At 37.2% G+C, this 12,870-nt stretch overlaps 1 protein-coding gene across 2 annotated transcripts in view; it reads left to right on the top strand.

Moving 5' to 3' along the window:
• Positions 1-12,870, top strand: part of FARSB (phenylalanyl-tRNA synthetase subunit beta) — a 37,173-nt gene that overhangs the window by 17,031 nt on the left and 7,272 nt on the right. The window contains exon 16 of one of the 2 annotated variants that reach the window (XM_058843797.1): positions 4,962-5,114. In XM_058843797.1, the coding sequence (XP_058699780.1) occupies positions 4,962-5,114 (153 nt within the window). Of the gene's footprint in view, positions 1-135; positions 576-4,961; positions 5,115-12,870 lie in introns of those variants that run through there. The other variant, XM_058843798.1, reaches the window with a different exon arrangement.

The raw sequence follows: 12,870 nt of genomic DNA, 5'->3' as shown, positions 1-12,870 counted from the left end.
CTGTCACAGATACCGAGAAACTGCAAACATAAAGACAAGAAAATTTTGCATCAAAAAATAATTGCTCTAAATTACTTGTGTTGATGTGCCTATTTTTGTTGCTCTTAATCTAGTGCTCCTTTGTCTTCTTATCAGGAATGTAATTGATATTCTTATCAGGGATGTATCTCCTGAAAGAAACTACCTGCTCATCATGTTTGCAAGTGGCACAACCCCTGGGATGCAGAAATACCGAAGGCATGCTGCTGTTACAGTTCTAGAGCCTGTTTATACCACTGCAGTCTCAGTGATGTGCAGAGCTGTGCCAGCTGCTAGAAAGCAGAATGTCTCAAGCCTGGGAAGAGCAGCTTTTATTTATAGGCAGATTCTATCCCAGAGAGATTTTGGGGTCAGTGTGTCTCAACATGAGTCCCTTTTCTATCATCTTTAAACAGGATTTCTTGTATTTGTTCTCCCAGATTATTTTCTGGGAAGTTGATAACCGATATGAAGAATGAGATTGGTAGCAGAGATACAGGGTTGAGAATGGAGCAAGTCTGTGTAAAAAACTGTATCCATAAATAAAAAGCTCCACAGTCTAAAATTTAAAATTTCCTCTCTCATTAATAAAAATATTATCCTTATCTTTCCATTTCACCTAGCTATTCTAAGAAAGCGTGGCTGCTTTAGAATTGTTTTGTTGCCTTAATTGTTGTATGTGAAACAGGCAAAGCAGCTTGTTCACTTTCCAAAAGCTTCCATGAAATCCTTCCTCTGTTTTGGGGCCTCTTTGCACTGATTTCACTGTATATGATCAAAATTTCAAATTATCTTGATCTGGAAAAATATACCATAGTAAAATGAACTGTAAAAACAGATTTTTAAATGTTAAAAATTTGCCTAAATTTTACTGATTTGTGTCTTTCTCTATGGTATATTGAGAGAAAAGGAGTGCCCAAGCTACAACTTTTGGGAGGAGTTGAATGGATTTTTGCCTCAGTAAAAAGGCTGACATTACTTTAAATTCAGTGGTAGCAATGGTTCTGTTGTTTCATTATCTGGTTTCAGATTTTAGTGGTTGTGTTTGAAGGATCTGGGATCTGCAAAACAAAGGTTTATATAAGGCCTAAACAAAATGGCAAGTAAATTGCTTTGGTGATTAATTTAATTTGTAGATTACCTTTTTTCCTTTTTGAAAGAAAAAAGAGCCTTGCCAAGCAAAACAAGCAGTTTTAGCGAACCATGTAGGCTCTTTTTTATTAAATACAGACAGTTTGGTGGTGCAGCTCATTCCTTGTTGGGCATGCAGTTAGCTAGAATGCACAAAACGTGGGACAGATGGCAGAATAGCATCAGCATTCTTCACAACCAAGAGTGGAACTGTTTGTCTTGGACTAAGGAGCACATTTACTCTGGCATTATAAAATTTGGGAGTTCAATTGTTACTTTTATTTCATGTTTGTCAAGTGCAGCTCTTGAAAGTTTTCATTTATGTGGATGGCTGCTTAACAGTTTTATAAGGAATGATTTTGTGGTGTACTTAGTTTTGATGGGAATGATTGCAACAAACAAAGACTTGTGAGGCAGCAGCAGTGGGCAGCCCTCTCATGGACTGAGCCCTTACAGACTGTGAACAGTATCTGAAATGGGTTTTAATGTTATGTTTAGGATCACTACTATCTTCCCCAAACTGACTTCCAAAATTAAACTTGCCTAATAAACCGTTTGGGGAGGGCGGTGGGGGGTGTGGAGAAAGGCAGCTGCAAACATTGAAAAATGTGGGGTCGTCCTCTCACATATGGAATGAGATTTTCTGCACAAGGCTTATGTCATCAGACTGACTTAATTTAATTTTATTATTTCATGATTTTGGCATGCAGAATTTCCAATTAATAATTTCAAAAGTAAGGGTCAAAAGAGTACTGACATTAACTGTATTTGAAATGGCATCTTGCAGTCATCCATGTGTGAATGAGCCTAGCTCTTTTAAACACTTTAATGAAGTACCTTCTTACACAGGAGTTGTGTTTACCAAGGTGAACTGAACATATTTCTCTTCAAACTTATCTGACAGAAAATTTTGATGTATTAAATTAGCAAAATGTGTGGCAGTTATATTTAGTTATATTATATATATATGTGTGTGTGTGTATATATATATATATTATATATAGGGGGGGTTTTTTAGTTATATTTAATATAACTAAATGGAACCAAATCTGAGCAAAAATGTTTTTTCTCAGGGCAGAAGGAAATGTACTGGATTTGAATATGTTGCACAGCATTTGTGTGGGTAATTTGTATCACTAGGTAATCACTTCTGTAGGATAGTTACACTAGTTTAGGCTGTAAATCAGCACCTTTACCACCAGGCCTGAGAGAATACCCTTTCTCTCACCACAACAAAAGAAATTAATCCATTGGAAAATCACCTCTGACCAGTGATCTTTGGAGAATCTGGCAAGCTTATGGTAGCACACATTTAGCACAATTTGCATCATCTGTGAATACAGCTGCTGCCACCTTTTGAAGCATATTTCCAACTGTCTGGAAGTGTTGGTTATCTGCAGAAAATAGTTTGGGAGGCTAAAAGACAAGTTTTCATGAGCAGGTGTCCTTTTTCAGATCACCAGGTCATTTTTCTGAAGCAGCTCTGATTTGGAAGGGAACAGTGTACAACGTTGCTTTATCTTCCTCTGCACTCTTGGCTCACATATTCCTAAGCAGCTGCCCGTCCTTTGGATTGTTTTTCAGCAGCATCCCCAGGAAGTGCTTTGAAGTCTCAAAAATATATACACATATATATATTTATGTATAATTTGGGTTGACATACTTGGCAAGCTCACTTGAAAAATAGAAATGTTTCATGGCATGACATGAGAGCTCTTAAATTACTTATAAAGAACTGAAGCATTTCTAACATCTGCCAGCTTTTGCCTACAATTCCCAATATCTTTTTCCTTCCTATCACTTGTAGTGAATGAACTTCCTTTGTTGTGATAGAACTCCATAAAGGAGTAAGTTTTATAACACTTGAAAAAAACATTTCCTTTATCAAAGATTCCTAAAATTGAAAACATGACATGTAAAAAATGTGTATGTTTATTTCTGATGCTTTTGTTAAGAACTCTGGTTTGAAGGCACCATTGACTATCTTAATCATAATGAAATAAAAATTCAGATGTCACAAAATCTGCTACTATAATGATTCATAAAAAAAAGGAAACCATTCTACTGAACATCTAGCCCAAAGAACATGCTGTCTTAGGGAAGGGAAAACAATGTTTTTCTATTCTGTTTCTCAGTATAACATGAAAATAAATTGTTGTCCATCTATGACTGCATTACTTGTTGGTGTCTTAGTAGAGCTGGCAGAGACACATGTGACACACAGACAGAGCCACCAGAGTGCTCAGACCCAAAAACAGACTCTGCATTTATTAATATTTTCTCTGTAGCCTTTACTTTCCTGTGTTGCCATTTTAACTTCAGGATTGGATTCTCCAGCATTATTTGACACTGCTCATTATTATAATGACAGGAAAATAATGTTGAATGAGAAATTGCAGACTTGCTGCCACAGTAAGTCCAGCTTTCAGTGACTGATGAGAGAACTTGCAGCTGTGGTACCAAATAGCTACCCTAGAAGTTTTGGATGACTTCTGTCTCAAAAAGGCTGAGCTTTCATCTTGGGTGTAAGGCTCTGCTCCTGTGTTTTACTGTCTGTTTTAACCTGTGTATTTCTGGTCGCTTGATAAATGCTTTCCTGTTTAGTTCCTGGCAGATTTTTATATCGCTAAATGTTTAGTTGGAGCAATAATTTCTCATGTGGTAGATATTAATGCTCTGACTAACTCCAGCTGAAAGTGCTTGTGAGGGCAGAAGAGCTTCTGAGGGAGAAGTGAATCAATCTGCCAGAGGGCTCCCCTTCTCTGTGGCCAGGAGTAGCTCAGGGGCTTCCCAGCATAGATGTGGTTCTAATAGTAAGAAGCAGTGGATTTATCAGCTATGGACTCCATCTGCCTCCTCAGAGCTGTGTAAACTCCTGGTATCCACAAAATCCTGTGAAGAAGTTTCACTGCTTAAATCTATGCTGCCTGAAAAACCCATTCCTTTTCTTGTTTCTTTGAGCTTGGTTCCTGTTGACTTGATTAAAATGCTGAAACCCACGATAAGTAAAGCCTCAAAAGCCACACTAGTCCTAGACAGTGTGCAGTGCAGTGGGGTAGCCACAAGGTACAACAACATGCTAATATATACTCATTGTGAAAATTTAAAAACACAGAAACTTATTTTGCTGAAATCAATGTCAGAAGGCGTAAGGCAGGGGTTTGACTTAAGGAGTTGTACAAAGTGGGAGATACTTATGTTTCTGTCTTAGCAATGTGTGCAGTGTAGCACATTTTTCATAATCACTTGGTTGCAGGGATGTCCAAGATGATCCCAGAGGAGAGCATCAGTTGTGACCTGGAAACCTCTGTGAATTAAGATATTTTCACAGATCACCATGCTAACATTATTTCACTCATTTCAGGTTGTGGGCTGGTTGTTTTGTGCTGGTAGTTGTTCTACAGCTGAGTTCTATAAATATTTAGCTTTCCCACCAGCATCACAAGCTTCTCCATGCCTACTGGGTATTTGCATTTTGGCTTGCCTGTTTTAAATTTCCTCAACACTTAGCTTTATGCTTGGTACCTGTCACTGCATACAAGATATTTGTATATAACAACACTCTTTCCTGCTCAAGGCCTAGAGTACTTTAAATCTTTCTTTACATTCCTGAGAGTCCAGTGGGTTAAAAAATTCCGTTGTTTCCTCAGGCTACATGACAGGTCTGTCAGAGAAGCCATTTTACATATTTATTTCTCCTTTCAGCCACAAGTGCCTCATGGGGCAGTAAAAGAAAAGTGATGCAAAAAGCAAGATTAGTTGAAAGTGTGATAAAGTTTCCCGGGTAACATAATTGCTTCCTTCTTTTGCAGATGTAGGGGCGAGAAACTATAGACATTTATGTGCGATTTATTACAACAAAAGCCCAGGCTTTGAGATCATCCATGGTTTGCTGGACAGGGTCATGCAGGTCCTGGAAGTACCACCAAGTGAAGAGAATGGCTACACCATCAAGGCAGCTGAAGGTAGGGAAGAAAGAACTGCAATGTACAGCAGAGGTTGTTCTGGAACTTAAATGTTCCCCTTCAATCTGAGGAGAGTTTTTGGTTGTTCTCAGGATTAATATCATTATATGTGCTGTCATACTTCAGCATGATGGAATGATAGTAAAAAGGCATTGTCTGCATTCACTGATTGTAAAATGGGATTGCTGTCTTTCTGTGAGCTGTCCTGAGTAGCTTAATGTAGTTTGTGAGTTCACAGCTTTTAAGTGGAATTTATACTATTGCATATGCCCTGAGCTTCATGGACTGTGTGTAATGATCTCTGCTGATGGCAAGGGTACATAGGAATCACTGAACTGATGAATATGCCAGACACCCACTGTATTCTCCTTGGCTAACAGAGCCTGGAAAAGGCAACTTCTTACACCTTATCTTTTGGTTTCTAGCTATATCTTACAGCTTTTTTTTTAATAGGTACCTTTTATTTATACATTCATGTGAAGATATATGCCTTATGTATCTTTCATTCAAAGAGCTGCTGTCTTTGAGACTGACCCTGCTGCTTAGATAGTTGTGTAACAGCCCTCTTCCTTCTTCATGCAGGGTGGCTGCACATGAATTAAAAATAACATCCTTAAGTACAGAATCTCCTCTGTGTATGTGCCTGTGCATGTAAGAGAGAAAGCAAGTAGGCTGACCTGATTCCTTCATTGCAAGAATACAGGTTGATGGAAGAGAGCAGCACCAGCAACTCATCTATTCTGCTACCTAAAATAACAGTGTAGAAAAAACAGACTAGAAAAGCATGGCCACAGGGATGGCAGCTCTGATTCTACTTACATGTCATGGTGTTCAGAGGTATGAGACACTGACTCAAAGTGACTCAGCTTGAAGAAGTGCCTCCATTCTGCACTTCCTGGAACAGTGGCACTGACACAGGGTCCCTAGCAGCCTGACCTAACTCTCCTGTTCATAGAACTTTAATGAAAATTTGGTAGATGTCTCCCTGTTCTCTGTTTGCCAAGATGCCAAACAGAACACTTGAGCTAAGTAGTCTCGTGGCACTTCAGTGCACACTTATGTCAGACATACTGATGGGTTTTTCCCCTGCTTTTTTTGAGAAAGTACTATTTTGCTCAGTATTATTTAGGCAGACTCTCAATGGGCTTGTTGGAATATTGTTAATAGGATTCCCAGGTTGACCAGAAGAATGTTTAATACAATTATACTTCTGGTTCTAATTCTTTTAAGCACAGAACATGTAATAGCAAAGCCTCTTGTTTGGAAGGGAGGTTGTGGTAGTGGGGAGTTAGGAAGAGCCTCTGGGAGCTGGGTACTCAGCTGCCATTGAAATCAAACTGAAATGTTCTGTTCCTATTCAAAATTCTTCTGTAGCTGGTTTTTGAATAGACATATCAAGAGTTTGCATTAGCACTGAAAAATATTTGCTAACGTTTTATATTCTATGTTGTAACATGACAGCTGATTTTAAGAGACTGGAAAAAGACCTCAAATATAATCCTAACACAGGGAAGAAGTTATTTCTAGCTATTAGTGCTGCTCAGTATTCCTGATGCTGTGAGATTTACAATGCTCACTCAAAATCCCTGCATTCTCAGGACATTACTCCATGACACATTTAGTGCAGAGGGTGGATTATGCCTTGTCATTGCAATATATTACAAGCAGTTTGTGGCTTTTGGTTATAGCAAAAAAAAAAAAAAAAAAAAAAAAAAAAGCATCTACAACTTTCTGTTTCACCAGTGATTCAGAAACTCTCCTGGGATGGCACATGGATTCCTTGCAGTTGTCGTGACATTGGAATCTAACCTTGCTATCAAAGCAGATGGCTGATACTCTGGTGCCATAGCAAATGCAGTGTTACTGCACCAACTTTGCTTGAGACCTTCACTGCAGAGATGGCTGGAAGTCAGAGCAACTTGGAGAATTTTGTTTTGTTTTTTTTAATGGTTGGTTTGCTTATTTGTTTGTTATTTTTGTTTTTTTTTTTTAAGTTGCTTCACAATTTGTCCATAAAGCATGTGTGAGAGAGATGCCAGCAGGTGATGGAGTAAGGTAACTGCTTGGTGAAACAAAGATACCCTGTAACATCTGAAAGAGACCTCTGGATATTGAAATAATTCATAAGAACAGTGCCAATTACTTCAGAGGTTTGAAATCAGGACATTACAAATGGCACAGATTTTTAGAGGCATCTGCACAAAGCTGTTTTATTGCCTGTGCCAAATGAAAAATTCATACAGCAAGAAATGGGTTTGTCTTAGGGCTCTGATTTAGAGGGATATAGAGGTATTGTCTCTGTCCATAATTTTTAACAAAGCTTGAGACCAGTAAACAACACAGTGTAAAGGTAGGGTTTATGCCAGTTGTTTAGTACTTGTGTAACTGATTAAAATAGTTCCACTGATTATTGAAAAACAATACAGGGAATAAAATCCAGCTTTAAATGAGCAGTAGAGAATAGATAGAGATGTATTGGGCACATATTTGACACTTTTCCAAATTCCCTGTGGAAAATGAAATGCCTGTGCTACAGTGCTGCTTGGTCCATATGTGCAAGTGATGGTTATTTGAGCTCCTTCTGTTCTGCCAACACCTAAGTGCCCTGTGATCTGACCTTAAGGTCAGAGTGGTTTTGCCTCTCTAGCAACACCTGGGAAAAAGTACAGATGCTAGAAAATATGGGTGAAATTGTGATGTTCCCCTGGCCTTTGCACTGTGCTTTGGTGTAATCTGAGCTAGGTAATAAATGGAGATAGAGCTGTTGAGAGCAGCCTTAAGGAAGAGAGGCTTTTGAATGACTGAATTTGAGGATTTTGACATACATTTGACACTCAATGCTTTCCACTTCCCTGAAAGTTACTAATACAACCTTTTTGTTTTCCTATTACCACTAAACATACAAAATTAAAGTTTTAAAGACAAAAGTCTGAAATGTTCCCCATTGCTTTAAAATGCCCAGAATTAACTTTCTGAGAGTGAATCCTACTGGCCTAGAAAATCACTCTGGTTTTTTTCTTTGCTCTATGGCACGCACATCCATAATCAAATGTAGATGGAAAAGATACGATCAATCCTCAAACTTGTATGTGCTCCATAATAATTTTAAAAAAAGCATAAAACTTTTGAGACTAAACCATTCCATACCATTAATAAAATGTAAATATTAATATGGATGTGTATGATAAGAATGTAAACAATTTTTAAAATCTAAAAATAGAAGTGGAAAGAGACAACAAATTTAGTTATATATTTTCAGGTAATTTCATAAAATTATTTAATTTTCAGTTCTCTTTCATTGGTTTCAGTTCCCTTGACCTGAAAACTAGAGGCATCATTATTATTATTATTATTATTATTATTATATTGGAAGATATTCTTAATTTTGACTTTTATTCAGGAATGAGTATGTTTTCTGCAATATTTTAGTAATTTTGTGCTTTTGCATGGCCATCCAGGATGACAATTTTCTTCCAGAAATCAGGACAAGAGTCACAGGAGGTGATGTTAATCATGGGGTTTGGTTCCATAGTAAAGCCTTACTTAGGCTGAAAAGAATAAAGAAGGGCTTAGGAGATCCTGACAGTGGATTATAAATCCCAGTCTTCAAAGGAGTGGTGTGAACTGGAAGGTGTAATTATCTTCACTCCTAATGTAACATTTAAGAGTCCCTTATTTAAGGAAGAAACCCCTGGTTTTGCAGTACCTTTCAGGAGTCTCCATACTTTGCACATGGGATTTAACTGAGCACAAAGTGAAAAGGGAAGATAATATCCCTGTTTTATCAAAATGAAACAGCTTGACAGGTTCACAGAAAATGCTACAGAGAATCTGTGCATTGCTACTGCTCCCCTTCCTGTCCCACTGTCCTCCATGACAAAACTGAAATATATTCCATATTCAATCTCATGAAATCAAGCAACCCCTAAAAAGGATCAGCTTTTTATTTTTATTGTGACATGAGCTTCCTTTTTCTACAGTATTGATTCTCAGGGATTTCAGCTAACTCTTGAATTTTATTAATTTAATTTTATTTTAACTAAATGTTCATGCCATTTAATCTTTTAAGGTAATGATCAGCTTAGCAAAGCTGGGAAGTCAGCCTGTGTTCAGTGTGAACGTGTACATAATAAATGCACAGTAACTCTTGCTTCATTTAGTAACTGACAGCTGTCTTTCAAAAAAAAAAAACAAAAAAAAAAACAAAAACCAGAAGAAGTTGCACTCCCTTCTTTTTACTGCCCTTATTTAATTAAATGAAAGGTGTGGTAAAGTGGAGAAAATTTTAATTCCACAGTAAATCATAGTAATAGCTTTCCATTTAGTAAGGTTCAGCTGTGAAATTAGAGGTGTAATAGTTATCTCCATAACTAAGAACATCAATAAACATTGGCTTTTATAGTAATAATTACACAATAAACAACTTTAAAAGAAGATTTAGACCGTGAACCTCAATTCACAAGACAAGAGGATGGAAAACTGGGACTAATTCCAAGTCAGAGGCATGGAATTGAACTGCAGCATCTATCTCTAGTGATCAGTTTAAATTGGGAGACTGAACTATATGCAGATGTTTAGTGCTCATATTGAGCTTGGCATTATTAATACCTGCCTTATTTTAAGAAATTGTAGCTTGATTGTTCTTAAGGGCAATCCTGGCCTTTCAGCTGTTTGTCTTGGCAGCCATTGCATTGGTCACAAATGTCAATAATTGTCTGTTTACTCATAGATAACTAAAGGAAATGTGCCAATTTTACCAGGCCTCCAAATATCATTTTGGACATACTGGGAGGTATCATAATTCTTAGCCCATTTAACTGGCATTTTTATAGGTGCCATTGCATAGTCTTTCAAATGACAAGTTTGGTAGGTAATGAAAACATCCGTTCTTAATAAAACACATCAGCTGGTAATTCACTGTATTCCACTCCTGTTAGTTTCACTTTTGCCAGTCCCCCATAATTTTTTTTTGTGCACCAAGGATCAACTTAAGTCATCCACCTTGGAATGCTGGCACCACATTAGCTTTTTTTTAGTACTGCTGAATTCCCAGTTTTGTAACTCCAACAGAAGCAGGCAGGATATTTGCTCTGAGAATTGCACCACAATTCTGATGCCTGAGACTCCTAGTGTTTTAGAAACGTCTTAATCCTGGTAGATGTAACCAGACATATTCTTCATTTTCTCAGTGCACTGGACAACACCTTACTCTACTCAACAATACCTCCCCCCCACCCCAGATGAAAAGAAATATTTATTAAAAACTTAGTACACTTCTGTCTCTTTTGCTAGTCTTGTTAGTAAATGGAAGTACTCTACCTACAATTTGTTTCCAGTATTGCTAAGTCTTTTTAAAATGCTGTCTTTCCTGCAGCCAGTAATTAATCTTTCCTAATTTTTTTAGTTCCTTGATGAAGTTCAGCCACTATTATTAATCATATATTCTGAAGTGAAAATTATTTCTCTCATTTTTGTCTCTAAGGAACTTTCTGATTTTTGACCACATTCACTTCAGCACTAAATATGGATGGGGTTTTGGCCAAAAACATTATTTTTTTTTATTGTGAAGCTGATAGTACTCATTTATCAAATAAATTATTCTTGAAGATCTTCCACTCCTGTTTCTGTTTAGTCCCCTCCCTACCTCCCAGACCTTAGTGAATTAATAGTGAGAGGTAAGAACAGGTTCTTTTTTTTTTTTCAAACCTGACCAATTTTAGTACATTTAGAAGTATTACCCTAATTCTGCAAGATGTTTCAGAAGTGCCAGCATTGATCATTAAAATGGCTTAATTATAAATCATTTTGCAAACTTGGATGTTTGTCACTAGCTTTTGTTGCTTTTCCAATGTCGGCCACTGCTTTGAGATCTGATTAATTTCTCATCCTTTTTTCTTGAACAGATTTTTCTGTAGCATCAAGGGAACTTAGTTACATGAAGAATGACAGTTGTAACAACTCAAAAGTGCATTAAATTATCTGTTAAAGTGGGTGTGGCTGCTCACTTAATGTCCCTTTAATTGTCTATTATCTCAGGTCTCTCTTTTCTTTCTGTAATAGGTCTTCATATTTATAGGAACTAAATCCTCATAAATTTGTGCCAAGCTTATTTCTGTTCTATCAAGTATCTTCCCACTCTGGGGTTAATGCCTCAAATTTGATTTTAACTGCATTAATACCCAAGAAGGTACCCAGGAAAGCTATGAAGTTGCCTATATTATTGATGTAGCCAAAATGGGAGTCTACAATATTTGGAGTACCTCCAGATAAACCTGGTTTATCAAAATTTGGCAGCACACTGGCACTGGACACCTCAGAGGTGTCCTGCTGTTGGAAGTGATGCAGGTAGGCCAAGCAGCACAGAATTTGGGGCAAAACACAGAGTTTGATTTTAGAAATAGGTCTCATTTCATTAGCTTTGTGTTACACTGTTGATTTTTAATATGAAAATAGGCTCTCAGAAGTGAGTTTGAGAAGGGCTTTTTCCATTCCTGTGGAATTTCAGCTCTTCTCTGAAACTTCTTGAATGTTCCTTCTTGATACCCTTCAAGTACCAACCCTTATCCCCAAAAAGGTGTGTGAGTTAAAGTACATTATTTTAGCACAGCATGGGATAATAAAAGGTTGTTTGACAGGCTTAGACTTCTTTGTCTTTTAAACTTTCATCACCAAATTATGTTTGACACACTTTTTTTCCCCATATATGAAATAAAAGAAATTCAATTAGAGAACAAAGAAAGTATTAGTTTCTCAAATCCAGAAGATTATTTTAGAAGAGAAACTACTTTTAATTGACTCATTTAGAAGTATGTGTCCTGTAGTGGGAGGGGAAAAAAAAAAAATGTGGCAACACTGTGAGGAAAGGTGTCAAGTCAATTTGAAAAGAGACACAAGCTATCTTCTACTGTCAAGCTGTCTTCTAGTGCCTCTTTTTGCAAGTATTAACTATTAAAGATTACAATATTTTTCTTCTCATTTCATTTTATTCTGACAGGTTAGGCATGCTCCAGGGACTAGTAGCATTTCTTCTGATGGTTAAGGGCTTTCATTTTCTATCAGTTTTTGCCAACCAGAACCATCTTAAATCACTGGCATTTGTGTTCCTTGAGCTCAAGATGTCAATGTCTTCTCCCTGAAAACTCTTTGCTCTTCTGCTCTTCCTGTACTGGAGAGGCCTTCTCAGAGTTTAATTCCTTTGGTTTTGCCCCCCCAAAGGCAACTATCTTTTTTAATCACACATCATAACAAGTCTTAACAGACAAAAGTGTTCCTTGCATCAAGAATTTTAAATGTCTGGCACAGCTTTGCATTGTATAATTATAGATTTAGGTAATTTCCAACTTTTTACATTTTTAAATAGAAAATTATTTCTTAATCATCAACCACATTTTCAACATTGCAAAGCCTTCTTTATAAAAGAAATTATTCATCCAAGGCAATAGCAGAAATAGCAGCAATAGCACAGCTCTTTTCTCAGGGTGCAGGGGCAGTTCTGGCTCCTCTGAAGAAAGGCTACATTTGCCCATCCCCACAGCTCCATCCTTCAATTCCATTCTCAACTGCTCAGCCTGCTGTGGCTGGAGGCAAACTGAGCGTGCATCTCCTTTCATTTTCACTACTATACTGGTATTAATGCCACCATAGAATGTGAGCATGTCAGTTTTATACTTTATAGTTTAGCACTTCTCCAGTCTGGTGTAATTTTTCAACTTGGATATGAAGGTGGAGGGGTGGTGCTTCAAATTAAATCTCACTT

The sequence above is a fragment of the Poecile atricapillus genome, chromosome 8, assembly GCF_030490865.1.
Source record: "Poecile atricapillus isolate bPoeAtr1 chromosome 8, bPoeAtr1.hap1, whole genome shotgun sequence".
Classification (NCBI taxonomy): domain Eukaryota; kingdom Metazoa; phylum Chordata; class Aves; order Passeriformes; family Paridae; genus Poecile; species Poecile atricapillus.
This window is presented reverse-complemented; position numbering and strand designations above follow the sequence as displayed.